General features: G+C 52.7%; 1 protein-coding gene across 7 annotated transcripts in view; it reads left to right on the forward strand.

Moving 5' to 3' along the window:
- The first annotated feature begins 1563 nt into the window (after positions 1 to 1563).
- Positions 1564 to 27148, forward strand: part of AXIN2 (axin 2) — a 31681-nt gene continuing 6096 nt past the window's right edge. The window contains exons 1-9 of one of the 7 annotated variants that reach the window (XM_058561420.1): positions 1564 to 1659; positions 4387 to 5317; positions 13714 to 13854; positions 21782 to 21884; positions 24251 to 24391; positions 24525 to 25036; positions 25284 to 25478; positions 25788 to 26021; positions 26603 to 26698. In XM_058561420.1, the coding sequence (XP_058417403.1) occupies positions 4503 to 5317; positions 13714 to 13854; positions 21782 to 21884; positions 24251 to 24391; positions 24525 to 25036; positions 25284 to 25478; positions 25788 to 26021; positions 26603 to 26698 (2237 nt within the window). In that variant the 5' untranslated portion in view covers positions 1564 to 1659; positions 4387 to 4502. Of the gene's footprint in view, positions 1660 to 2047; positions 2318 to 2562; positions 2633 to 2817; positions 3174 to 3609; positions 3626 to 4386; positions 5318 to 13713; positions 13855 to 21781; positions 21885 to 24250; positions 24392 to 24524; positions 25037 to 25283; positions 25479 to 25787; positions 26022 to 26602; positions 26699 to 27148 lie in introns of those variants that run through there. The other 6 variants (XM_058561418.1, XM_058561423.1, XM_058561421.1 and 3 more) reach the window with 6 other exon arrangements.

Here is a 27148-nt window from a genome sequence, read left to right on the forward strand (position 1 = left end):
AGGGTCCTTGCTGCCTGCCCTTTTCCTGCAGATCATGGGTGGTGTATCTTCCTCCTTTTTTTCTTATGGAATCCCAAACAGACAGATATGTTTCTTGCATGTTTCAAAGTTCTGACGCCCTCATGACAGGTTAGAGGCACCTCTGCCTTGAAGAGGGTTTGTCATCCTTTAAGCTCAACAAGAAAGTAAACAAAGGAAAAGGGAGTTGAGTTGGAGGGCCTCGCACAGCTCCAATAATGCTGGGCTCTCCCGTTCCCTTCTTGAACGAATCTGGCTTATACCTTTATGTTTTTTAAGAGGAGGAAAAGTTAATTATTAGCTTATCATATGAGGCATCATTTTATAGCAATAGATGAGTAAATAAATAATGTTGTAGGTTTATGGCATATTTTCTCGTTAAGTGAGAAGGTTATGCCTCATAACATTGTTGGGGGAATGTGGGGAGGAGTTTTCAATACATTAAAAATGAGGGTGAGGGGAAAAAAGACATTCCGTGTCTGTTTAATATGTAACATATGGGAGGATGGGGGATGCTTGCGAGAGAGTGTTGGGTATGCAGTTGTTAGAGAAAGATGGTCCATGTGTGCAAGGAGGGTTCTGACGGCCAGGTTGGGAAGTCGGGGTTAAATCTTCAGGGAATTGAGGGATGCTTCTTATTTTTTTTTATATTATTTATTTATTTATTTTATTCCCCCAAAGCCCCAGTAGATAGTTGTATGTCATAGCTGCACATCCTTCTAGTTGCTGTATGTGGGACACGGCCTCAGCATGGCCGGAGAAGCAGTGCGTAGGTGCCTGCCCAGGATTGGAACCCAGGCCGCCAGAAGCAGAGCTGCGCACTTCACCGCTAAGCCAGGGGCCCGCCTGAGGGATGCTTCTTAACGAGGTGTCAGAGCCCATCTCCAGCACTCAGGCCTGTGCTGGCAGATTCACACGCCCATCTTCACACTTCAACCACAGACAGTGGTTCTAACCCACACTCAGAGACACGCACGCACATGCCTTCTGCATCCAGGCCCGCGTTCACCCTATGACACTTGGTCAGTCGATCTCAGGACCAGAACTCCGTTTAAAAGATCCTCCAAGCCCAAATTCCCAGGGAAACTTGAAGAGAGGTAGAAAAGTGTTTGATGACAGAAAAAAAAAAAAAATTCTGCTTGCTTGCAGTTCTTGCGATGGCCAGAATGCTACAATAAACTGTTGCTTTCCAGAGCTGGGGAGGGCGAGGGCAGGCAGCGGGAGGAAGTCAGAGCAGAGACCGGAGAACCTGAAACACGGAATCAGAACTCAGGCTGAGAGAGCCTCTGGGGCCGCGGGGGCCAGGCAGGGGGCGGAGGAGGGCCGGGGAAGGGTTAACGCGGGAGCCGAGCGTGCGGCGGGGGCGGGCCGGGCGGGCCCGGGAGGGCGCGGGGCGCTGTCCCTTTAAGGCGGGCGGCGCGGGCCAGCCGAGCGTGGCTGTGATTGGCGCGGCGGGATCACTGGCTCCCCAAGCCCGGCCCGGGGGAGTCGGCTGGAGCCGGCAGCGCTTTGATAAGGTCCTGGCAACTCAGTAACAACCCGAGAGCCGGGGAATAAAAATAACCCCTCGTAGCAATGGATCTCGGGGCCGCCCGGCGTCCGAGGCGCCCGTCTCCCCCGCCGAAAGCCCTGCTGTAAAAGGTGGGGGTGGAGGCGCGGCCTCAGCAGAGCTGCTTCAAAGAGAGCCCCCCTTGGACCAGGGGCGAGGTCGCGCCGAGTCGCGTCGCGGGCGCCGGGGGCGAGAGGGGTCCGGCCCGGCCAAGACTGGGCCAGGAGGGGCGGTGCGAGCCGGAGGGCCCCGAGGAGGGGCCGCGGGGGCACGGGGGGCGGCCCGGGGCGCGGCTGGTGCGTACCTCCCTTTCAGGACCGTGCGCTCGGCTCGCGCCTTTGAAGTGCACAGTTAAATCCACAGCGCAGTTTTTGTTGGAAGCGCCCGGAGGACATTTGGTGCGCGGAGTGACTGCTGGAAACAGGACCTGTGTTGAAAGCCGGGCCGGGCGGGGGCCGGAGGGGCCGGGGGCGGCCGCGGCGGGGGTGGAGGCCCACTCGGATCTTTTGCATAAAAGGGGCGGCGGGGAGCGCCGTTTCCCCCTCCCTGGCCGGTGGATCTCGCTGTAATCCCGGGATTGTTGTTTCCCCGCACCCCCTCCCCTGCCGCGCGACTCCCCATGTTCCCCGACGCCGGGACCGGCCCAGGGGGGCCCGGGGCTGCCGCTGCGAGCCTATCCGGGGGCCGGGGCCAGGGCCCTGCCCGGGGCGCCTGCGAGGTCTCGCTGCGGAGCGCGCGCGCGGATCAATGGTGAGTGCCGAGGCCGCGGCGGCCGGGCGGCCCGCGCGCTTTGATGTGCCGGGCAGCCCTTTGAAGTTGGCAGGCCGGCTATTTCGGGGCGCGCTCCGGGAGGGCGCGGAGGGGAGCGGCGGGCCCGGCGCCCAGCGCTCCGGGGTGCTTGGCCGGGCAGCTCTGCGCGTCCGGCGCTCGAGCCCCCTCCTCTGGGGGTGGCGGGGGGCCCCGGCGGAGAGACTTCTGCAAGTGGCGGCTGCGGCGGGGGCGGAGAGGGGCCAGATCCCCCCCGGGGCGCGCATCGCTGTCGTTGTTATGGATGAGAGTCGGGGTGTGAGTGTGCGCGGGAGTGCTTTTGGAAGGTGGGATGAAAGGGTGGCGGCGCCCCCCGCTGGCCCTCCCCTCCGCCCCCTCCCCTCCACCCCATCCTCCCCTCCTGCCTCTCTCACCCCCCCTCCCCTCCCAGCTACTGGTGCGCGCTTAGGGGCCCCGAGCGCTGGCCGAGGCTCAGTCTGAGCGCAGGAGCGGCCCGAGCCCGGGGCGCCCGCGTCCCCCGCGTCCCTCCTCCCCGCCCGGGCCTCGCGCCCCCGGCCCCTTTTGCGGAGAGGCAGAGACTCCGCGCGTCGCCATTTCTGGACTAGGCTGCTGCTTTCCGTGCTTTTCTGTGGGCGCCTCTGCGAGCGGAGGCGCCGGGGACCGACCCGCGCCCGGGCTCGGGGTGCCGCGAGCGCCTCCCGGAGCTCCGGCCCCGCGCCTGGCGGCCCGCTCGCCGGGGCTCTGGACGCGTTCGGTTGGATTTGGGCCGGGGGGTGGGGCGGGCCGGGGGGGCGCGGCGGAGATGAGAGCCCGGCCTCGCGCCGCCTTCGTCTTCCAGGTAACGGGGCCGCCCCACCTCCCCTCCGCCCGGGTAACGCGGCGCTACCGGCGGCCCCGCCACTCCGCCTGCTGAGTTGCCCAGCCTAGCGCCCTGAGGCCCCAGGCGGGGACCGCGCGCACCCACCCCAGGCCCGGGGTCCCGGTCCCTCGTTCGGGGTCGCGCCCCATCCCCCCGGCCCGCCCCTGCCCTCCTTAGTTTGATCCTTCCCGTGCTGAGGAAAGCGGCTTGTTTATTGGTTAGATAAGACTTTTTGCTTTTGGAAAAAAGAGACAGGCTTGAGATCAGTAGAGTCTGGGATTCTTGGCACAGGCAGTGGTAGCGTGAGACGGTTTCTGATCCGGTTTTGTAGGGTTCGCGGCTCCGGGAGGTGGCGGGCGGGGGGACGGAGGCGGCGGGTCCTGAGGCTTCTCTGCTCTCTTGCAAAGTTGGAAGATCAAAGTCTCGTCTTAGTAAGTTGGTTTCTGGTTTGAGGGAGCGGGGAAGACAGAAGTGTAGACTGAGTCGGATTCTTGGTGGGAGGCGGGGGCGCAGCGAACGTGTACATCTGGGTTGGGGAGGGGGGGCGTTTTCCTGCTGGGAGTCCGCGAGCCCATTCAGCCCTGTGCTGGGCGGGCTTCTTTCTCGGTCGAGGATCTTCTGAATTTTGAAGGAGTGGGAAGGGGGGGGTGCAAAGGGAAGGGGTGGGGTGGGGGGAATGGGAACCAGATGCCGAGGAAGGGCACGTTTGGAGCTCGAGTTATCTGTGCGGAGAGCCGAGTAGGGAAATGTACCGAAATTGGTTTCACCTGCACACAGCCCAGCGGCTGGAGTGCGCGTCTTTGGAGTTGATGCTGTCGGGGGAAGGGAGAGGAGGGGTGTGGAGTGGGGAGGGGCGGGCGGGACTACCCTGCGTGCGCCGGGGCCGAGGGGGTTTTGGGGAGGTTATGTCTTACACCTCCCATGCCCATCCGTTCCCGCCTCCCACCCTCGGGGCTCCCCTCTCACCTTTCCCGCCCCCACCCCCGTGTGTGTAGGGAGCTCAGATTTCGCCTTTGAAAACGCGGCGTCTGATACTTTAGATGAGCACCTCGCAGATAGCTGGGTTGCTTGATTTGAATTTGAGGAGTTGAAAAGCCTGTTTACTTTCTTGCTTTGATGTTGGGTAGATCTGGTTTTGATTAGATCAATACCCTTTTCTCTCTTCCTACCTCCCCCTTCCTTTTCTTTGCAGAAAGGAGGCTCAGATGAGCCCCTGCTGACTTGAGAGAGAAAGAGAGACCACGCTGATTGCTGAGAGGAACTGGAAGAAGAAAAAAAATTCCCAAACTCAGTGAGAACTCCCTCACCATGAGTAGCGCTGTGTTGGTGACTCGCCTCCCAGACCCCAGCAGCAGCTTCCGCGAGGATGCGCCCCGACCCCCGGTTCCCGGGGAAGAAGGGGAGACCCCACCGTGCCAGGCCGGGGTGGGAAAGGGCCAGGTCCCCAAACCCATGCCTGTCTCCTCCAACGCCAGGCGGAACGAGGATGGGTTGGGGGAGCCCGAGGGACGGGCATCTCCAGATTCCCCTCTGACCAGGTGGACCAAGTCGCTGCACTCCTTGTTGGGCGATCAAGATGGTGCTTATCTCTTCCGGACTTTCCTGGAGAGGGAGAAATGTGTGGATACCCTAGACTTTTGGTTTGCCTGCAATGGATTCAGGCAGATGAACCTGAAGGATACCAAAACTTTACGAGTAGCCAAAGCAATCTACAAAAGGTACATCGAGAACAACAGCATTGTCTCCAAGCAGCTGAAACCTGCCACCAAGACCTACATAAGAGATGGCATCAAGAAGCAGCAGATCGATTCCATCATGTTTGACCAGGCACAGACCGAGATCCAGTTGGTGATGGAGGAAAATGCCTACCAGATGTTTTTGACTTCTGATATATACCTCGAATATGTGAGGAGTGGGGGAGAAAACACAGCTTACATGAGTAACGGGGGACTGGGGAGCCTAAAGGTCGTGTGTGGCTATCTCCCCACCTTGAATGAAGAAGAGGAGTGGACTTGTGCCGACTTCAAGTGCAAACTTGCACCCACTGTTGTTGGCTTGTCCAGCAAAACTCTGAGGGCTACAGCGAATGTGAGGTCCACAGAAACTGCTGAAAATGGATACAGGTAAGACTTGCCCGGGCAGGGGGTGGGCCTGGGGGTGGGGTGGGGGTGTTGGAGGATGATACGGACTTTGCAGATGTTTTGAGTTAAGGAGGGTGGATGGTTGGATGGATGTGCTGCTGAGGCTGACAAAGGACTCTTGAGAGCTAGGACCACTGGCCATGAACTCTTTGATCTTGCTTTTTGTTCTTTAAAGGGGGGGGAAGTGATGCACACGCAGCTAAATACCTGCAGTCTTCCAGTGCTCACTTCAAACAGTGGCAAGCAGTATTCATTAGTGCGGGTTACTTATTATCCTAGGCCAGTCTTAGAAGGGGTAGAGAGAGAGAGAGAGGGGACAGCAGCTTTTGATGCCTCTGAGTCACCAAATACACTAAGCACCAGTTTTGGAAGGGGTCATTCACCACTCATCAGTAGAGAGTGGAATTAATGTGGCTGGGGAGGCAGCTGGGTTGTGGTGGAGGCACAGGAAATAACGTGTGCACCCATTGGACGTGGGGGTAAGTGGGATCTTTTGAACTTATGTTAAGATAAGAGCCAGCAATTGGCTTAACAACTGAACTTGTGGGTCTCTTTGTAGAATTAGGTATTTACCCAGCAAGAAACTCACCTAACTAGGGAAGGCTTGGTGACTTTCCCTAAGGAAGGACCTCTAGCTTTAGTCTGCTGGTATATTAATCTAGGTTTGAAATGCTTGCAGTCTGAGGGTCAGATCTTGGTTGATTATTTTGTGGCTTAGCGCTAATGGAGAAGATGTCTTGGCCAGAAAGGACTGGGGCCCTGGAGTACTTTCTCTTTTTGAGGCTCAAAGACAAACAGTCCTTTACAGAATGGCCAAGTCTTAAGATTCTTGACCTTTGGAGGCAACTTCAGACCTTCTGTTAGAACGAGTTTTTTCTCTCTCTCTCTCCGTCTCCTTCCAAATCTCCAAAAAGAGAAGGAGCCTCTTAATTCTAGGTTGCTGTTTATGGCATGCAGGGGAAGGGAGAGTGGTGGGCTGTCTGAATGGCTTATCTTGCTATCCATTGTGTATTTCTCCATGTGTTAGGGACCCGGGATGCGACCTGGTGGCTGCCTCTGTGGAGATTGCTCTGTCTTTGTAGGGTGGGGCCTCCAGCGTCTGGCAGCGGGAGGAGGGGCAGGATAGCCAGGGTTAAGCCTAGGAGCCCTAATTTAGGGGTGGCCGAGAGAGTTGATACTTCACAGGGAGGGAAGGGCTTGTTCTCCCACCACCAGGGGGCGCTCTTGGGAGCCAGTTTATCCACATTCAGACGTCTGGTCTACACCTAAGTGGAAATGGATTGGCTTTTGCAAGGCAGCAAAGGATCACGTGAAACGAGTTGGTTCAGCATCTTTAAGCTTATGGTTTCAGGTTGTTTTGGAGGAAGATAGTGGGTCTGGCTTCTGTGGCTGGGAGGTCACTGGGCACCTGCCGTTGCTGCTCTGTTCCATTATGTGAACAGTTGGGTAAACCTACTGGCCTCCTTGCTCTCCAGTTTGGCAGCCATAGCTCAGACTACTTAAGGCCTGTGGTAAGGCTGCTTCTCCAGGGGCCTGCTGACAGTGGGGCTTCTGTGCCTCCCAGTGTCGAGACCCAGAGTATCCCCTTTGTAAACACAGTAGCACCGTGTGTGGTTTTGGATGTTATTAGTGAGAAAGCATTCCCAGGCAGGACCCTGCTGTGACCCCTCCCCTTTGTGGGTGGGCAATAGAGACCCAGCCTTGGTGCGCCCCTCCTACTTCCAAAGGCCTCAGCTGGGTTATTACCAGGATTAAACATTTTGGAGATGAAGCTTTTGAGATTCTGGGCCAGGGGCCAAAGATCCTTTTGTGTTTCCAGTGCTTGCCTTCTTGGTTGTGAACTGTGGGCATCATTAATATATAGATGACAGCTTTTCCTCAGCCTCTTGAGTTTGCATACTAATTGTGTGTGCTTTCTTCCACTGTTGGGTTGAAATGAAGTATTTTACTTGGGCTACATGAAGCCCATATGTCTTAACTGGGCATTGTCAAAGAGAATTTAAGACATCTAATTTCATTGTAACATGCAAGATATTCAAGTGTACGTATGGTGTATTGGGAGGTGTCCTGAATGGTGTCAGAGGCCTGGGTTCCAGCCCTGTCCACCGCCTGCTCCCTGCATTGAAGCCTTTCTGAACTCCATGTGCCCATCTGTAAAATGAGTGGCACCATCCCTTCTGCTTATGTCATAGGCTGCTATTAGGATCAAAATAATAAACATGAAAGCCCTTTGTAAAGGGAAATGTTTTGAACAGATGTAAAGCGTTATGATTAGTATAATTTAATAATGATAATAATTGGGTATATGAAAAGGGCAGCCAGGTTAGGATACCACTTTCAAAGAGTGACTCTTGGGTTCTAGTCCATATTCATTGAAAAGTTTGAGAGGGTTCCCCCTCCCCATGCCTCAACTTTCTCTACTTGTTGAACTTGTCTGTCTTTCCAGCTAGTTCTTGGGATGTAGGGATCCTATCTAACTCTTTAAGTTCACCTCCTCCTCCCAGTACACTCACTCATCAAGCCAGATACCGGGCATAGGGGATGGGCTTCATAACTTAGTAAAATGAATGAAATGGAGAACACGAGTCCTGCTGGGGGTCTCTCTTCATCAGCTGTTGAGGAGCAGTCTTGGCAGCTGGCTGCCCAGAGCACTGGCTAGTCTTCCAGGCCCTGTGTTTACCTTGGGCACTCAAAGGAGCCTCGTTTTTAATGACTTGTTTGTGTCCTTACTGATTTGGTGTCAGGTTTAATATAAATAGTTGGAACGGAAGAGCAGGAATTATCCTCGGAGGGAAGGACTCTGGTTTGCGAGTGGTTGAGTGGGATGCCTGGGCTTTTGATGGGCTATAAATAACCGAGGGCAGGAGTGACCTGTTAGTAGAAGAACGTGTAAAAAGCTGGGCACACAAACACACGCACAGTGTCGAGGTGTGTGTGAAGGGGGCTGTGGGATTAGGAGCTCACCCCAGCATTTATTTTGGGAAGGAGAAGACAGTGCTGGGTGCACAGAGTGCTCCCTGCACTGGCTCTTGAGTGTTCCTGCCCAAGGCAGGACTCATCTGTCTCATTGGACCCTGTCCTCTGGCCTCACTTAAAATAAGCCGGGCCCAGCAGATGGCCCTCTGCTGGCTCCAAGTGCTTCCTATTCTCTGAAAGGACTCACTGATGAGGCCCGTTTTTGTGCAAAGCCGTTGGAATCAAGCTTGTCTTCAATTATGAAAGAAAATGATGCCATAGGAAAGATATTCTGGAAGCAGTAGTCCACAATTAGAGGATGGAAGCTCTGATGAAGGCAGTTTGCTAAGATACACTTGTAAAAGTTTGCCTGTTTTCAAAAGGCCCATTCTTGCCTTAGAAAATGCTTGGGGAGGAGAGGGTTGCCTTTTGGGCAGTGACTTTGTGAGTAAATTGTCAGAGGGCTTTTGGAAAGCCCTAAACTTACAGCCTTATAAGCAAATACTTTTTAAGTTGCCTTGTTTTGAGAGGGGACCCAGAAAGAGGCCCCGAAGTTCAGTTCTATTGTGCTCTCTGTAGGGAGGCTCTGCCCTGGTGTATGGGGAGGGGGCAGGGACCACAGCATCTCATCAAGATAAGAGATAAGAATAGGCTAAGAGAAAAGGAAAGCAGCAAACATTTCTTTCCTTCAGGTCCCAGGAGGCTCAGCTACCTGACAGCTGAAAGCCCTTTGCATGTTGAAGTTGCAAACTAGGTCTGTGGCCAAAGCCCGGTGCAAAATCTGTACCGTAGGCCTCCACTCTCTGTAGGAATTTAAAATCTTTGCAGCAACTGGGAACACAACAGTCCTGAAGAAATAATCAAAGCATCTGGGTACAATTACTGTAGCATGGTTGAGTTTCTTTCCGTTTTTTTTTTAAGTAATCACAAGAAAACAGCTCTAATCCCTTTTCTTCACATTATGTGGCGATTTTGACAAAGTTCTGGGTTCTGAAAAATTGAGTTTCTGTCTCTCCCCACGACCCTGCCTCCTTCCTCCTCCTCGTCTTGTTATGATTGTAGGAAAACCCAAATACTTTATTGCAGTCAACTGAGCTCAGAGCAGTATATTCCATTTTTAATTATGGGTCACACAGTAGCCCTCTATTTTGGAAGTGAAGGGAGACGAGTTTATTTTGGGATCCATGTGTTCAACAAGGAGCGCAAAGCTGTGAGCACACATGGGTTTGAGTTAGGTGCCTTTGTTGGGGAGGGAGGAATGTCTGTTGAGTCATTTTCTCCCTGTAGAGGCTGAATTATAACCCTTACATTTGGGACATTGTCAATGTGTTAATACCACCAAGATAGCAACACTGGAGGAGTGGAAAGAGAGTTTGAATGCTATTTAAGGCTATTTTGGCTTTTTTGATCTTCTACTATGCCTCTTAGACTAAAAAACTTTTCAGCAACCCATTTGATGGTCCTGAGTCTTTTAAGGAGGTTCAACAAGGTTTCGAGCTTCTGTCACGTGCCACAAACTGCTGGCAGTTTTGGGGAAACACATGTGAAGAAGACAGATCTGGTCCCTGTCCTCATAGGGCTTCTAGTCAAGTTGCTCAGGACAGGCATTCAGCGTGTAAACACACCTGTGCTCTGTAATCCTAAGTCACGATGAATACCCCGGAAGAAAGAAGAGCTACTGGAGCACTGTTTCTGTTGGCGGTTGTTTTTTTTTTGGTGAGGAAGATTGGCCCTGAGCTGACATCTGTTCCAGTCTTCCTCTACTTTGTATGTGGGATGCTGCCACAGCACGGCCTGATGAGCAGTGTGTGGGTCCATGCCTGGGATCCGAACCTGCAAACCCTGCGCCACCGAAGTGGAGCTCGTGAGCTTAACCAGTACGCCACCAGGCTGGCCCCAGGCAGTTGGTTTTTTGGAGAATTAAACTGTGGTCCTCCCAAATTACCGTGCCCTTGTTGGGCCTTTCAGAGGATGCAAGAACTTCATGCAGATGGCCATGTTTGAACTGCCTGGTTTTTAGGTAGAGGCCCCACGTCCTCCATGGAGGCTGTGAGTCACCTTTGGTCACCCAGCTGGCTGGGAGCTAAGCCAGCACTAGCTCTTGGCCTCTTGATTTCTGGACCCAATCAAGGGCTTACGGAACTTATTTATCATGGGGTCCTGAAGACAGGATGGGACCCTGAGGAGTTATCTGGTCTATCCTGCTTTGAGGCAGTAGCCCCATCCAAGCACCCAGATACCTGGGAGTTTTGGGCTATATTAAAGACTTGGGTGATTCCATAACCTGCCCCCATCTACTCCATGGGTCCACTCTGGCCGTTAAGAAGTGCTTTCGGGCTGGCCCCGTGGCTTAGCAGTTAAGTGCGCGCGCTCCGCTACTGGCAGCCCGGGTTCGGATCCCGGGCACGCACCGACGCACCACTTCTCCGGCCATGCTGAGGCCGCGTCCCATATACAGCAACTAGAAGGATGTGCAGCTATGACATACAACTATCTACTGGGGCTTTTGGGGAGAAAGGAGAAAAAAAAAAAAAGAGGAGGATTGGCAATAGATGTTAGCTCAGAGCCGGTCTTCCTCAGCAAAAAGAGGAGGATTAGCATGGATGTTAGCTCAGGGCTGATCTTCCTCACAAAAAAAATAAAATAAATAAGTAAATAAAAGAAGTGCTTTCTTCTTTCTGACCTATAAGAAAGTCCATTTCCTCTTTCGAAGCCAAATAGAACCGTCCTCTTCCTCCTCTTGAGTTTCCTTATCAACTAGGAGTCTATTTTTACTGAATCATCCCTCATCCCATCTCTTCTCCAGAAAAACCAAATGCCTTTCCTCCTTTCTCTAGATTTGGAATCTGGAAATCCCAGATTGAGGACATGGGGACCAGTTCTAAGGTGTGGAAGATCCTTCTATCCTTATTTAGTCACCATCAAATATCCTGGGAGGTGGTGAGACTTCTTGCCCTATACAGATAAAAGAACAGGGCTAGAGTGTCCAAGTGACAGTTCAAGGTCACTTAATCCAAGATATTTGATGGGTTCAGGTGCAACATTCCTCATTTGCACTTTCTAGTTAATTCCACACCTACGTGACGTTTATGTTCCAGCCTAGCTCAGTAGAACAGAATCAAGGTCCCTGCTAATGTCGAGCTCCTCTGGAAGTCTGGATATGGGTTCCATGTGGCTGAGTCTCTAGCCAGGTGGCCCTCCAACAAGACTTTTGACTGCTCCCCCCCACCTCCTTGGGTTCTATTACCTCCTTGGCTGGTTGTGAGGATGAAAGATGATTGGGCAGACATTCATTGAGCACCTGTGTGCTTGGGGTACAGCAGTGACAGAAACAAAGACCCTGCCCATACAAAGGGCGCAATCAATGGTAGCTCTTGGGTTTTATTAACATTTTTAAACTGAGAGGGTTGGGTTAGATCCTTTCTAAGGTTCATTCTGTCTCTAAAATGTTATGACTCTGTAAGTAACATTTCTTGTCACTCCAGCCACTAGAGTGCAGACTCCTTAAAGACAGAGATGGTCTCTTCTACCTTCTTTTCCCTCCCCACTGCCCCCTGTTGAGGCCCTCACACCAAACTGGGGCAACAACTCTCTGTCCACCCCCACCCCGCCTTCCAGTCCAACCTGGTGGCACACCCTCGGGATCACAGGTGCTGCTGGGAAAACCTCAGGCCCCCTCCCCTCCCTGCCCCTTCCTGCCCCAACTAGCCCCACCCCCTTCCTCCCCAGTCTGGAGGGCTTTTAACAGCTTTTGCCTTCCCCCGTCCTGGGTGTCATCTGGAATTCCTGCTCGCCCATAAAGTTTCACCTTGCTCCCACCTGTCCCAGGGAGCCGTCCTAGGGAGCCATCCCCGGCCATCCCAGCTAGAAACATCATCTCCATCATTAGTTACACCAGGATTACCTCTCCCAGGTCACTCATCCTGCCTCTTAGTCTAGAACTTTTCAAAATGTTGAGGCTAGTCTTTGTATTAGGAGGCAGAAAGAGAAGTTGAGAGAGAACCCAACAAATCAGTCCCCCACCCAGCAGTTCCAGCTCTGTGATCTGGGGCATGCTGCTGTTCTTGTGGAACCATCAAGGGCACATCTGTAAAACGGGCACAGTGCTGCTTCTCCCCTAGGTGGAGGCGAGGATTAAATGAGATGATGTGTATGAAGGCTAGCCCCTCTTCGTGGGCCTGTGAGAACACTGTGTCTGCCTCCCTCTTGGTGCCCCTTCATGTTATGGTGACACACCCCTTCCAGGCCATGGGTGTCAGGAGACCAGAGACCGGGGCTGGGTACACCCAGAGTCCAGTGCAGTGCTGGACACGTAGTAAGAGACTAGGAGCTCCGTGAACACATGCAGAAGGCTGCTTTGACCTCTCATGGGTCCCTTTCATCTGCCAACTCCACGGCTGTCTGTGTAGACCGGCTGCGGTGGCCTGAAAGAATATGTTCTCTTTTCTAGCCTTTCCCTGCTCCTCCAATCGATTTCTCTGCTGTTAGCTTAGACTTGGCGGGCCCAGTGGAGTATGCCAGGGTCTTTGTGTACGAGCTGTCTTGCCACTTCAGGCTTTACAGGCCCCTTCCTGCAGCCCGCCAACCAGAGTGGCCCCTTCCTCCTTCTCCCCGCTCCCCCTGCTTCAGTTCCTCACTGGTGACACAAGAGGAATGCGGCCCAGCAGGGGCCAGGCACACTGGTTGTTCTGGGAGGAGATCAAGAGGGCAAAATGAGGAGGCAGAGGCCACGGAAACAAAAGAGTGGGAGACACCGGAGGAGGGGCCTGGACCTTCCTTTGAAACAGCTGTGCTGCTCATTTTAATCCTGCTGGCCTTAGGCAGCCCTGGGAGAAGGAAGGCCTGCGTGGGGGAAGGGCACGGCAGAGGCCTAGCTCAGGGTGGGGTGGAAGCCCTCAACATTGGCTTGAACTTTTCTGTCCCATCTGTCTAGCTCACTGGGCCCAGGGTTGAAATGAGAAGGCTATGACAGACATCTAGGTGTCTGCATCTCTGAACTATGCTGACAGACCTCAGGTGGGGAGTTTGGAAGCTTAAGATGTCTTGGGGCCCCCAGATTATATTCTTCTGGTGCAGGCTTGGATATGGGGGTGGGGAGGGGAAGGCACTCCATCTCCACTGATTTATTCCCCTCTTTCACACCATAGCCTCCCCTCCTAGAGCAGAGTCCTGTTCCTCTGTCTTTGTAAGTGTGTATTTAGAACTTTGTAGGATCCCCTGGGCTGCCTCTGGGGTCCCCTGTCCCCTGGCAGACGTGCCTTTGGGGGCAGAGGAACCCAGCCTGTTTTCAGCCCAGATGGGCGACTGGCCCTGAGCAGCAAGTCGGCATCGAACACATTGCGGGATTGTGCGCTCTGTTGTCACCTGGTTACCTGGGTTTCTGGAGAGAATCAGTGATGCACTGCTATTGTACTTTTCTGCAGGTCCTTCAAGAGGAGTGAGCCTGTGAATCCATACCATGTAGGTTCTGGCTATGTCTTTGCGCCAGCCACCAGCGCCAATGATAGTGAGATATCCAGTGACGCACTGACTGATGATTCCATGTCCATGACGGACAGTAGTGTGTAAGTATTCTGGTATCCCCATCATGTACATGGTGGGCAGTGTGACCCACCAGCTGGGCGGAGTTCTCAGCCATTCTCACCTGGTTTTGCAAATGCCATCTGTGTGTGTGGACTTTTGTTTGGTGGGAGGGGAGTGTACTGGTGGTGCAGTGCTGGTTTAGGAGGGTGACATGGTAGTCTGGGGAGTGTTAAGCTTAGAGCCTTGAAAGGAAAGTTGGATGGGACTTTAACAGAAGAAAACTAAAGTAAGATAGAAGATTAAGATGAATATCTATAAATTCCTTGAGTTTAAAAACCCATCTTCTGGTTGTCATTTGCCTGCCTTCCCTGTGGGCAGAAGTGCTTGGCTGGTCTGGAAACCCAGGTGTATCCCATTTGCAGAACCAACAGGTGGGAGACAGGGTGGCATTAGAAGGGTTTGTGTTTAGGTGTTCACTGTTTTTGAAGGAGGGAGTCAGAAAGCCAGAGCTCTCTAAAGGGCCACTGCGTGTAATGTTCTATCATGGATGTGTTCACATGGACATCGTTCAATTCAGTAAGTGTTGGTGGCATACCTACTCTGTCCGGTAGGAGTTCTACCCAAAGTCGTGTCTGATCTTGGATCTTCTTTTTTGTAAGGAAGACTAGCCCTGAGCTAACATCCATTGCCAATCCTCCTCTTTGTGCTGAGGAAGATTGGCCCTGGGCTAACATCCGTGCCCATCTTCCTCTACTTTATCGGGGACATGGCCGCAGCATGCCTTGACAAGCGGTGTGTTGGTCTGCGCCCGGGATCTGAACCTGTGAACCCCGGGCCCCGGAAGTGGAGCACGCAAACTTAACTGCTATGCCGCCAGGCCAGCCCCTGATCTTGGATCTTTTGCAGATGGATGGCTTTGATTTCTGAAAGCAACCCAAGTCATCAGGGTGGTCTGATGAGGCCAGCAGGCCATCAGGCAGGGTCACGCTTTGAGTTTTAGGTCGTTTGAGGTCATGCAATGGTGATCTCTGTGGCTGGAGGACAGCAGTTCTCTGTGAGTCTCATAGAGGTATTTGTGTATGTGAGTGTGGTGGGCTGGGTATCCCCATCTCCTGTCATCCTTTGAGATTCTTATTCCGGAGACCTGAGGGAGATGGAGCCTGGGCCTGGGCGAAACTCCCCAAGAGCTTGTCACCCAACACGCAGTTGAGAACCACTGTTCTAGAAATGGTCTTTGAAGGCTTTTCCACAAAGTTTTGGAGTAGGAATTTCTCCTACTAAGGAAACAGTTTTGAAAGGCAAACCCACTGAGCTGTTGTAAGTTCTGGCATACTTACTTAGAGTTTGTTCCTTTTAGCTTCCTAAAACTGTACCATCTATTCTTCTAGTTTGTTTGGAATTATCTGATTTCTGTTGGCCAGCGTCTTGTTGGTTGGCCTGTGTCATGGAACCAGTTGGAAGGAAAGTCGATGAGGCTGGTTTGGGACTCTACTATTGATTTTCCTGGTGACTTTTATTGTGTCACCTCAGATTCCCCTGTTAGTAAAGGGAGAGAGATCCTTAAGGTGAAAGCTTCCCTGTTAGTAAAAGAACAGCATTTTGGCATGAGTACAAATAGAGTAAGGATACACATCTTTCGTCCAACGTGGAGAAATGAAAGATTCCACAGAAGTAAGTTTTCCATATTGACTGAACTCTTTAAGTATCTATACTTGAAAAAAATTATCCTTTGATGGACATAGTTCTTAAAATAATAGTTTTTGCTCTGTCTTTATTGAATAGTATTATACAAGGCATAATTTATTACTTGATCCAAATAATTAATATCGAGATCTGTTTTCATAGTATGTTGTAGTATTTTCTCATAGAATACAAGGTTGTATAAAGCTATCTGCCTCTATAAATATTAGCACCCCCCCCTTTTAAAAATGGTTTTTCTTTTTTCTCTGTCATTCTGCCTGCTGTCATTTTTTGCCACTGTCTGTGTACTTGCTTCCAGCAGCATTCCTCCTTCAGCTTTTATTAATTTGTGGATTGTGTGGGAATCTTAGTGTTATGTGTAAGGTAAGAGTAAGCTGGATTTGAATGAGGGCATTGAGTGAATCTCCTAAGTCAGATGTAGTTTCCTTAAGACTATAAGGCTTCGGTTGAGTTCTGTCGAGACTATTTTGGCTTGCTTCCTGGTCCTTGCCTGCATTTCAGTCCCCATCATTGAGGTGTTATTCTGGCTTCACGAGGAGATAATTGGCTGTCGTCCCCATACCTGTCTAAGCCTCACAAGACCCAATCAGAAAGTCACCTGTGTGACTTTACAGATGAGGAAGAAAGGCCCAATGGTGCCATATAGCCACTCGTGTCAGAGACAGAACTCAATCCAGGCCAGACCCAGCCCCTGGCCTTTGCCTGTTACTCCCCTCCCCCAAGCTTGAAAATCTCCCACATAAGCTGTGTTATTAGGACCAGTTGATAAGGAGACTGTTGAGCCACTTTGAGTTTCTTTTTTATTTATTAGTGACCACACTGCTTGCTTTTTTAATGGGTTGGGGGAGGGTAGGAGGGAGCAAGTTCTGGCTTCTCCCCTACACCCTCCCTCTTCACTCTTCTTTGGTTTCCTTTCCAGAAGAAAAACTTCCTCACTTTTATTTACATGTGACTTTAAAGCTCTCCCCTTCCCCCCTTCAGCTAAAGCACTTGTGGACTTGAAGCCACTTTCAGGGATCAGAGAAGTTACCTTTGCGAATCCTCTGTTCTAGGTAGCACAGGGGTTTGGTACAGAGATGAGAGAGCACATCCCTCACTTAGCAGCTTTCTCTTTGGGGTACAGTCGATACCCTTGGGTCCCAATGGCAGGACCTCAGCGTGTTGTAAGCCCCTCCTGCAGCGTATTTCCCTTGGATTGGTGGTAAGTAAACCAGGACGCCAACGCCAAGAGAAGTACCTGGAGGCTCGGAGACCTGGGGCCTCGCTGCATTGGATCTGATCTTCTGACGTCAGCGTTGGGTGCTCTGAGCCTTCTCCCCACCAAGTGGGAGGTTATCAGATGTGGCCCTTGCAGCTGTACCCACTTGGGCGTGTTTATACCAACCAGAGTGCATTTCCCATCTCTCGGGAGTCGCTTGTCCAGGGCGGTTTGCCTCATGCTGCATGGTGGCGGACAAAGCCCATCGGGCTTAGAGGTTCCTGTGGGTCTCGAGCTGCCAGGCCCTGGGGGTCCCCGGGGCCGCCCCGCTCTCCTGCCCGACAGACTTGGCGTGCACTGAAAGCCGGGCTGTGCGAGGCACTTTCTGGCTGGCTGGCCCTGGTGTGTGTGATCTGCCCAGTGTCGGGCGGGTCGCCCGGGATTCCCAGGGCTGGGATTAGACCCCTCTTCAGAGCTCTGCCAATAGTGGGCCTCGCGCAGATGAGAGTGCCGAGTGAGAAATAAAGTGTGTGGGGGATGAAAAGCTGAACTGAATCGCTTTCAGCCCATTGTTCATCCGGGGAAGCTTAGAGGGGATAAGAGGGTAGCAGCCCCTTTGAAATTTCCTTGAACAAGTGAATAGGAGCGCCCCATAAAGCATGAAAAGGGCCCTGGCTGTTTCTCCTGGTCACAATGGCCGGCCAGGCTGCGAGGGGCTGGGGTGCGGGGCTGCCTGCCCTGCTGGGAGTTGGGGAGGGGATGCGGCTGGGGAGAGGGGAGAGGGGGTCACAGGCGGCCTTCAATAGACTCCAGAAGGTTGGAGTTCATTAGACACAAGCCCGGGGAGGCAATCGGCTCATTTGCGACAGAACCAATTACGTCCCGGGGGCCTTTGCAAAAGGCCTGGGTAGAAGTTGGGCAGGGCCGGCCCCCCTTGGTTGTTCCAGGGAGCCCTGCACCGGGGCCTGGAGGTACAGAGCGGGCAGGGGCTTTAAAGAAAACATTGCCTTCTCCCAAAGCCCACTGCTGCCTTGTTTTTCCGCAAAGTAAAAAGCCCTGTTAAAGATGGCTGGGGATTTGGGTCTTCAGAATAGGCCTCTGAGAAGGCTATTTTACCAGCCTGTTACTCTGAAACCTGCATTCTCAGAAGAAATGGCTTTTTAGGTTTTTTTTTTTTTTTTTGAAAGTTAGGTGCCAGACTCCCAGCAAAGTTCTAAACCCCAATCCTTGGAACACTGGGGGCGGAAGGATTGCAGGGCCGTTCCAGGGCATCAGGCCTAGGAGGATGGAGCCCAGGGGCTGAAAACATCAGAAGCAGCAGGTTCTATGCCCCCAAGTGTGGCTGCTCTGTTAGGAGTTGCCAGGAATTGTGAGAGCTACGTCAATGGCGTGGAGGCGTCTCCAGCTTTTATTTTTGTGCAGAGCTGCTCTTATAATCAGGATCAGCCTGATCTGTAGGTTGCTGCTGCTGAGTGTCACAATACCAGCGCAAGATGCTCTCCTCGCGTGTCACGCAGAGGGTGACACAGGTCATTTTATTTATTTATTTTCATTCCCTTATATCTTATTTATGGGTTTACTTTGGATGCCAGGGAAGGCATCTGAGTGAACTTCAAATATTACCTTATCTTACAAACCAGGCTTTTGATGTTGGCTGTGATCAGAGGCTGCCTTCCGAGTGGTTGCCAAATGAAAATGCAGTGGACGCATGTGCGCCCGAGTCTGCTCTTTCAAAGCCGCCGGAAAACTGACCTTCAGGTTAGGCCAGGCACGGGGGAGTCAAAAGGCTAAGCTAATTGGCTCAGCTTAAATGGCAGCTAAGTGGAGTCCACACTTCAAAACCAGTGCTCCCCAGAAACAGCTGGGCCTGGCAGCAGGCTCATTAGCTAAAATGTTTATGATTCAAGTAGACTGTATAGGGACCAAAACTTGGTGCTCTTCAGCTCACAGTTCTGAGCATCCAGGAAGCTGATCATAGACTTTTAGAGCCCGAATCAAAAAAAGAGAGGCCCCTTCTGGAATGAGGGGCTGTTTTGGAAGAAGATTCTTGGCCTGGGGGGGGAGTTCAAGCCACATGTCCTTGAAGGTGCTTGTTAAGCCTCTTTGAGCCTGGGCAAGTTGAAATCTCCCTTTTTGTGCCCTGGTCACAAGTTTCCTTGCCTGTGGTTGGATCCTTCACCTGCCCTGGGTGAATAGGGGGTGTGTGTTGGGTGGAGGGTGCTTAAAAATCCTTTGTTCCTCTTGCCTTCAATCGGCAAGTGACCTGCTTACCCTGCACCCCTTCCATACCTACCTCCCCCATTTATCTTTTTTTCTTTTACCTTACATGGAAAAAGAAAAAGAGGTATGAAAGCCTCATCACTGATTTCCGTCTGGGAGGAAAGGAGAAAAGATTGCAAGACTCAAGGACAGAGTCTTGGAGGGGATGGAAGGGGGCCTCCTCTGGGACACCTAAAGCCTGCGTGTGTCACAGTCGGGACCATGGGGTGCTTGGCTCCTGCCCCCCCAAGGCTGTCAGGAAGAGGCCTGGAGCAGAGCCATCCACTCTTAGGAAGCCCCTGGAAGAGCTGCTTGTCAGGAGAAGGGCAGAGAGATTGTCTTGCAACCCTGGGGTAGCAGAAGTTGGTTGGACCACCATGAGACCCAATCTGTGGAACCCCCACTGTCATCCCCACCCCACAAGGGATTTTAGGTGGATATTCATCATGCTTTGGGAGCCACCTGGCACACCCCATAGCCAGTGAGTACTAAGTAGTAGGGGAGGACTTTCCAGAATGTTCCCCAAATCTCCCATTCACCCCTTCAGAACATCAGATGACTTCATGGGGTTAGGAAATGGCGCCCCCCCCATGCTCAGACAATCAGGAAGCTTGGCTCCTCCAGTCGGGGCTGGGAGTGTAGGTTGTTGAGTTGAGGATGTCTGTTCTGGAGTCCAACAGCGGCATGGATTTGGATTCTAGATCTAATCGCTACTGACTGCAACTCTAGGCGAGTTATGGAGCATCTCTGGACCTCTGTAAGATGTGGTGAACTAGGGTTTTTATGAGAATGAAGTTGGATTATATGTCAGACGTGTCTGACCCACCGTAGAACATGGGGCCTGGCAGCCTTGGGTTGGAATCAATCACCTGGTATGGAATTTGGTTACTGGTCAAGCCAGGCATGCTCATGAGAATGCAGTTTTCTCCCATGTCTTGTAAACAATCCCAGGGTGAAAACATTGAGTTTTGGTAAATAAGTTCCAGGTGGTTCAGTACGTTTCTAGACTTAGAACTTTTTATCCTACTTGGCCTTCGAGGGCTGAGTTGAGTCCTAGGCCTCAGTGAGTTGGAGGCTCTCTGGGAGACTTGACTTGTACTGGTCGTCTGGCTAACCCTCCCCACAGTGCTCACTGTCTCTGCGCCCTCTCGGCCTTTCTCCGGGACAGGACTTGCGTTGCGTGTAGGTCTTTGCCTTATATTGATCTCTCTCCTCCCCCTGCACCCTCAATATGATTATCCTTTATGCTTCTTAGCCAAGGTTTAGCTAACAGATCATTGGACTATTGATCTACCATGATCTGCATCATTCCACAGTGGCCCTGTTCTCTGGCGTAGGTCAGCAGACTTCCGTAAAATGCCTTAGAATTCTAGAGCATTCCAGATAAGGAGCTCGAGGTCAACCCCATTTCCCCCACTGCTGACGAGCCAAAGATGTTTTTCTTCCTTCCATCCTATGAGGAACAAAACACCAGGGAAAGGAAAATAACCAAATGCCTAATTTCAATATTTACAGCCTTCAAGTATGATTCAGTATGGAAATGTCTGAATCCTGGGGCTTTTGTAAGTAAGTGGCCTCCAGAAGGGACAGCGATGGAAAATACTCACACCTTGACCATTCGACTGCTTTCAAGAACAAAATTCTTTTTAAAAAAATTATAGCAACTTCAAGTCATGTTTCTAGTGAAGACCGGCTGGAGTGGAGGCTTTTCTTACCTCTTCCTCTTGCTTTTTTTTTTTTTTTTTTTTTAATATAATGATGAAGGATATAGGGGCCCCTATTGCCTTCAGGTCTTTGCTCAGAAGTCACCTTTGCAGCAAGGACTGCATTGACCCACCCTTCCCTGTTTAAAATTGCAGCTCCCTTGTGCCCCCCCCACCTGGCGGTCCTCTCTCCCCACCTCCTGCCGTGTATTTCATCATAGTATTTACCACCTTCTAACATACCATAGATTTTACTTTTTTATTTTTGCTTATTGCCTGTGCCACCCCATTAAATATATGCTTCATCAGGGCAGTCATCTGCATTTTTATCCCCCTCCTTCCTTGCCCTCTTGCCCAGTGCCTACAACAAAGTCTGGCATATAGTAGGTACTCAGATACTTGAATGAATTGCACAGAATGCCACGTAGTAGGGGCTTTCTCTGTATGCCCACATTGGTCATGTGCCTTTGAGAATTCGTTGGTTGGGGTAGTAGGGTTTGGAGCTGAGGGAATGAGCCTAAAGATGCCCTTGGGGTGATTTATAAAATGAAAGAATCTGAAAATGACTGGGAGGTTGATTGCTGGAGAATGACAGACCTTCACTAATGCCTGGCTGAGCCCTCTGTGGTTGGGTCCCTATCCCTGCAGGACCTTGTGCTGGTGCGCTCCGTCAGGTCCTAGTTTCCTGATTTGGGGTAGTACGTTGCCGTGGTAACAGACTGTTGGGAGGACCAAAGGGGCTTAAATCTCCTTCTGGGGCTCCTGTAAAATAGGGGTGCCTTCCCTCTGACTGGGCCAGCTGGAGTGTAACCCAGTTCTCAGACAATAGCCCGAGAGATGAGCTTACCAAGCTCTTTCCAAGTCGATGATCCTGAATCTGAGAGGAGCCAAGTTTCCAGAGATGACTGATGGGCAGGAAGTTTGGCAGTTTGATCTTGGATTAATCTTTCCCCGTGGAAACAGCCATGGTGCCCGGGATGGGTGGTGCACTCCCATGGAGGCGAGGGGCCCTGTCCATTAGCGGGATCTCAGGATGACTTGTGAGTCAGCCCACGTGCTGAAAGCATCCTCACGAGCCTCTGGGTTCTGTCTTTTCCCTTCCCTTAGAGATGGAATCCCTCCTTATCGTGTGGGGAGTAAGAAACAGCTCCAGAGAGAAATGCATCGCAGTGTGAAGGCCAATGGCCAAGTGTCTCTACCTCATTTCCCGGTGAGTATAGTCTGAAGGGAGGAGGCGGCTGTCTTCAGCATTGTTGAGCCCTGAAGAAAAGGGACGGGAGGTGTAATGAAGTTAGGAGAAGTGGTGCCTGGGGACTACTGGGGGGAGGGAAGGAAAGAACGGGCAAGAGGTATCACATGGTTCGTTGGGGAGTGAAGCTCAGGGTGACCTACCTGAACCTTTACATTCTCTCAATTCGAAAAAAGAAAATTCTCAATGAGAAAGAAACCAAAGCAGTTCTTTCCCGGGAACCAAGAAATGGTAGGAGATAATCCAAGCTTCTCATTGGGTTCCCGCTAGAATGGAAGCCCACTGAGGGCAGGGAATTTTGTCTATTCTGTTAACGTCCATATCCACAGAGACTAGAACAGTGCCTGGCACATAATAGGTGCCTAATAAGCACTTGTTCATTGAATGAATGCATGAGGAGGCTAGAGGAACCTCTGCATCCTGTGGAAGGAAAATTTCATCCCTGGGACATCTCCTTGTGTTGACTGCACAGCTCGGCCATTTCCGTCGTCCATTTATCTATTCACTTGGCCCTTTTTCCTGCTGACTTCTGAAGCCCTGGAGGGCAGCTGTTCCATCTCATCTGTTTCCAACCCCAGAACTTGGCTTAGTACCTGCTATTGAATTTGCACCTAGTAAAATGCTGAATGAATGAAGTGTTTGGAAGTGAGGATCCCATGAGCAACTTCTTCCTGTGATTGAGATGAGAGGCCAGCATGGTGTGAGGGACTTTTCTGGAACCTCCCCTTCTATTTCCAAGTACTGGAGGGCAGCCAGCACGTGGCCCCTGGGCTCCAGAGAGCCTCCCCTTTACATTTCAGGAGCTCTGCTTCTTGCAAACTCCTGAGATCCAGGTTGCAAGGAAGCTGTTCCTTAGGGAGAGGAAGAGAGTGTCCAGCTTAGAGCGCCGTCTCTGTTTATGAATCCTTCCTGCCAGCTTCAGAGAATCCGATTGGTCCATCGCTTATGTTGCGTTTAGAAAATTAACACATAGAATTGCTAATCCCGTGTTGCCTTAGTGCACAGATTTTTGCTGGAGCCCCTCCTCTCTGCAGGCTCCCCACACAGTCCAGGACAGGCTTAACCTTGTCCTAAAATTAGCACATTAAGATTGCTTTCCTGGGAGCCGCCAGCCTCCCCCTCCTCAATAACAATCCCCCCAAATACAACGGTATTGATGATACACATTTTTTTTGGCGGGGCAGGGGCGGTATGTGTGTTAATAAAGAAAAGTCCTACCACCCAAGCTTGTAACTTACATGATTTTGTCCTGGAGTGTGCAGATTGACTTGCTCCATGAGGCAGCACTTTGATGGGGGCTGTGTGGAGCCGGCCTGTGTGAGGGGCCTTTCTCTCCCCTTGCTTCTGCAGCTAAGTGATTGCCGTGGCGAGGCCTGGCTCTTGCGCTGGGGGGATGCTGGCCTTCACAGGTCGTCTTTCTGCTGCCCCCGCCCCAAAGAAAAGGGCAAAGCAAGAGGGGAATGAGGGGAAGAAGGAGGCAGAGCAACCGAGGCGGCGGGGGGCGAGATGACAGGAGGAGGATAGAAAGCCGGCGGTGGGGGTTCTCTCTGTTTGCTGCTTTTGGCAGGCGCGCCCGGTGCCTTTTATATTCTGTACTTGGTTTGGAGATGTTCCCTTTTCCCTTGATAGATCAGCTTCAGGCAGCCAAACTCAGCAGTGTTCTGCTACTAGCCTGCAGCAGCTTTCTTCATTTTCTGTACAAAGAGATGGGGAGGCGGGGAGGAGGAAAGCGAGGGGGATCTAGGACAGTGTGGAGACAACACCACCTCAAAGGTGCACAGTGTGCGGCCAGGAAATAAATTGCCACTTCTTCTGATCCGGCCGTGTGACTCCTTTTTTTTTTTTTTTTTTTTTTCCCCTTTTCCTCCCCCCTACCTCCCTTCCAATCTTATTTTTTTTAATTTCCAACTCCCTTTCTGTTTAGACTCTACTTTCTATTCCTTGAGTTGGTCTCTCTCCCCTCCCCACCTCAGAGGGCTGCCTTTTTTTTTTTTTGATGTTTGACAACAGTCTTTGAAGATTTTCTACTTCGGAGTAGCTACTGATGGGCTGGTTGTACTACAGAGAGAACAAGCGGGGCCTCTCGGAGTGCGACCAACTGCTCCTGCCCAAGGCAAATGCTGGTGGGGACCATGGCTCTCCATGAGGCCGCGACGCTGGCACACAAAGCTCCGGAGCAGCCCGGGCCTCTGCGCCGTCCGCTCTCGGCGCCAGCGTGGAGCCACCGTGCCCATCGCTGGGCCCGGGCAGCTCCGGCCGGGCCTGCGCTGTCCCCTCTTGCTGGCCTGCTAAACGGGCCTCATCCCTTTCCTCTCCGTGTCCTGTAGAGAACCCACCGCCTGCCCAAGGAGATGACCCCCGTGGAGCCCGCCGCCTTTGCCGCCGAGCTCATCTCCAGGCTGGAGAGGCTGAAACTGGAGCTGGAGAGCCGGCACAGCCTGGAGGAGCGACTGCAGCAGATCCGGGAGGTAGTGCTGGCCTCTGCCCGCTCCCTGGGCTGTGTCTGGGGAGGCACCATCTCCCCTTCCCTTGACCCACCGACCTGCGAGGGGGCCCTCCTGCTTACCCCGTCGCCCCCTCTTCTGCTGCCTTCCCTTCCAGGATGAAGAGAAGGAGGGCTCCGAGCTAGCGCTGAGCTCGCGGGAGGGGGGGCCCACCCAGCACCCCCTCTCCCTCCTGCCCTCTGGCAGCTATGAGGAGGACCCGCAGACGATTCTGGACGACCACCTGTCCAGGGTCCTCAAGACCCCTGGCTGCCAGTCCCCGGGCGTGGGCCGCTATAGCCCCCGCTCCCGCTCCCCCGACCACCACCACCACCACCACCAGCAGTACCACCCCCTCCTCCCGCCCGGGGGCAAGCTGCCCCCCGCGGCAGCCTCGCCAGCCGGCTGCCCCCTCCTCGGGGCCAAGGGCTTCGTGACCAAGCAGACCACGAAGCACGTCCACCACCACTACATCCACCACCACGCCGCCCCTAAGACCAAGGAGGAGATTGAGGCGGAGGCCGCGCAGAGGGTGCGCTGCTTCTGCCCGGGGGGCCCCGAGTATTACTGCTACTCCAAGTGCAAGAGCCACCCCAAGGCTCTGGAGCCCGTGCCGCTGGAGCAGTTTGGGTGAGTGTCATGCAGACTGGAGCGTCCTGGGGGGCTTCTCTCCCAACTGGAGCCCTGGGCAGCTGTGAGGGGCGTTGGCAGTCACGGGCGTTCAGCTTCCAGGCGGGAGGCACAGGGTGGGGCGGGGCAGGGGAGCAGGTGCCTGGGTCTTCCGTGTCGCCCCACCACTCGCCCAACTGCCCTATGGGAGGAGTCCCGGAGATGTGACGGGGTCTCTGGGACGGGTGTGGTTCTTGGTTCCCCACAGCGGCGGCAGAGGCAGTACCCTGCCCAAACGGAGTGGGAGAGGCACGGAGCCGGGCCCGGCCCTGCCCGCCAGGGAAGGAGGGGCCCCAGGCGGAGCTGGGGCGCCGCAGCTTCCCGGGGAGGAAGGAGACAGGTCGCAGGATGTCTGGCAGTGGATGCTGGAGAGCGAGCGGCAGAGCAAGGCCAAGCCCCATAGGTAAACAGCGCCGCCGCCGCGAGGGTCACCGGCAGGCACACGGAGGTATTGTGGGGATGGCTATTTTTGCAGTCTGCTGAAAACAAATGGGACTGTTTGCTCTTGCCATCTTAATATTAAATGTTGGACTGAGCAGACCACAAAAATGCCATGTTTTGGCAACGCCCCCTGTTCGTGTTATGGTAGAGTTATTTTTTTCTCTCTCTCTGAAGGCAGAATAGAGAAGTTTCTATTGAAGTCACATTTTCCAGTTTTTCTAACCCAATTTCTTTCCTCCTGCGTTCTCTCTCCTCATTCCTTCTTGTTCAGTGCCCAAAGCACAAAAAAGGCCTACCCTTTGGAGTCTGCCCGCCTGTCCCCAGCCGAGCGAGCCGGCCGGCACCACCTGTGGGGGGGCAGCAGCGGGCACCCCCGCGCCACCCCCCGAGCCCATCCATTCACCCAGGACCCTGCGATGCCTCCCCTGACCCCACCCAACACCCTGGCGCAGCTGGAGGAGGCCTGCCGCAGGCTGGCTGAGGTGTCAAAGCCCCCAAAGCAGCGGTGAGTGGAAGAGGCCTCGGAGGTGAAGGGCAGGGGTGGGGTTTGGAGGTGAGAACCTGGCCTGTCGCTGAAGGGAACAGCCTTCTTTTCTGCCTGGGACTCGATCCTTCCTCAGGGAGGAGGAATTGCTTCTGGCCGCTTAAAAGTCTCCTTTCCAACCTCTAGAAATTGTTCCCTTTAGTTCCATTGGTTATGAAGAGCTAACCAGGATCTGTGTGTTAGGCAAGTCATGTCTAGAAGGAGGAGGATGAATTTCAGTCATTCCTTACAAATCCCATTCCTGACAAATGTCCCCATCATTGAAGACTGGTTAGGTGAACGTATAAGAAGCCGTGACTGATGGGGAATGTAGAGTCTTCAGCCCTTGGCTGGGCTGGCAGTGTTCAGTTCTGGGCTCCCGGGGGGCTTGGGATGGCTGTTCCCAAGACATCTTCCAGGCCTCTAGAGCCACTGTTAACACAAGGCCTTGCTGGGTCTCCCCATAGATGGAAGTCAAGTCTGTGTGTCTTTAGGAGGTCACCCCATTTGCCCTGGGGACATCAGGCTTACCTCTGAGTCCTCCACTCTGGCTGTGTCCTCAGGTGCTGCACGGCCAGTCAGCAGAGGGACAGGAACCACTTGGCCACTGGTCAGACAGGAGCCACACCCTTCTCCAACCCAAGCCTGGCTTCCGAAGAGTGAGTTTTCTTTACCTGGCATTGCTGAGATCCACCCGGCAGTTTACTCTCAGGGTATACACTATCAGGAGTTGTGATTTTTGAAACCTTTTTTTAGTATATAAAATCACCTTGATTTTTCATGTTAGCAACAAAGAACAGTAAACAAAGATGTTGCCATAAATTAGGATCTTGAAAACCCTAGCTGTACTGAGAAATGCATTGTGACCTGTGCACAGGTGTTCCTTCCTGAAGCGATGGATGGCCCAGGGTTCCTGGCACACACTAATCAAAGCTGAGACATGAAGCCATTAGCAGATGGATAAAAGGGACCCCAAACCAGGATGGAAAAGTTACCCCCATTCAGCTTGCAAGTTAGCAAGTTGGAAACATCTTTACGCTGAGCAGGAAGATGATTCTCCATCATTGTAGAGATAGAGAGAGGATGGTCTTTGTTGTTTTGCTTGGGGA

The sequence above is a fragment of the Diceros bicornis genome, chromosome 18 (genome assembly GCF_020826845.1).
Source record: "Diceros bicornis minor isolate mBicDic1 chromosome 18, mDicBic1.mat.cur, whole genome shotgun sequence".
NCBI classification, from domain to species: Eukaryota; Metazoa; Chordata; class Mammalia; order Perissodactyla; family Rhinocerotidae; genus Diceros; species Diceros bicornis.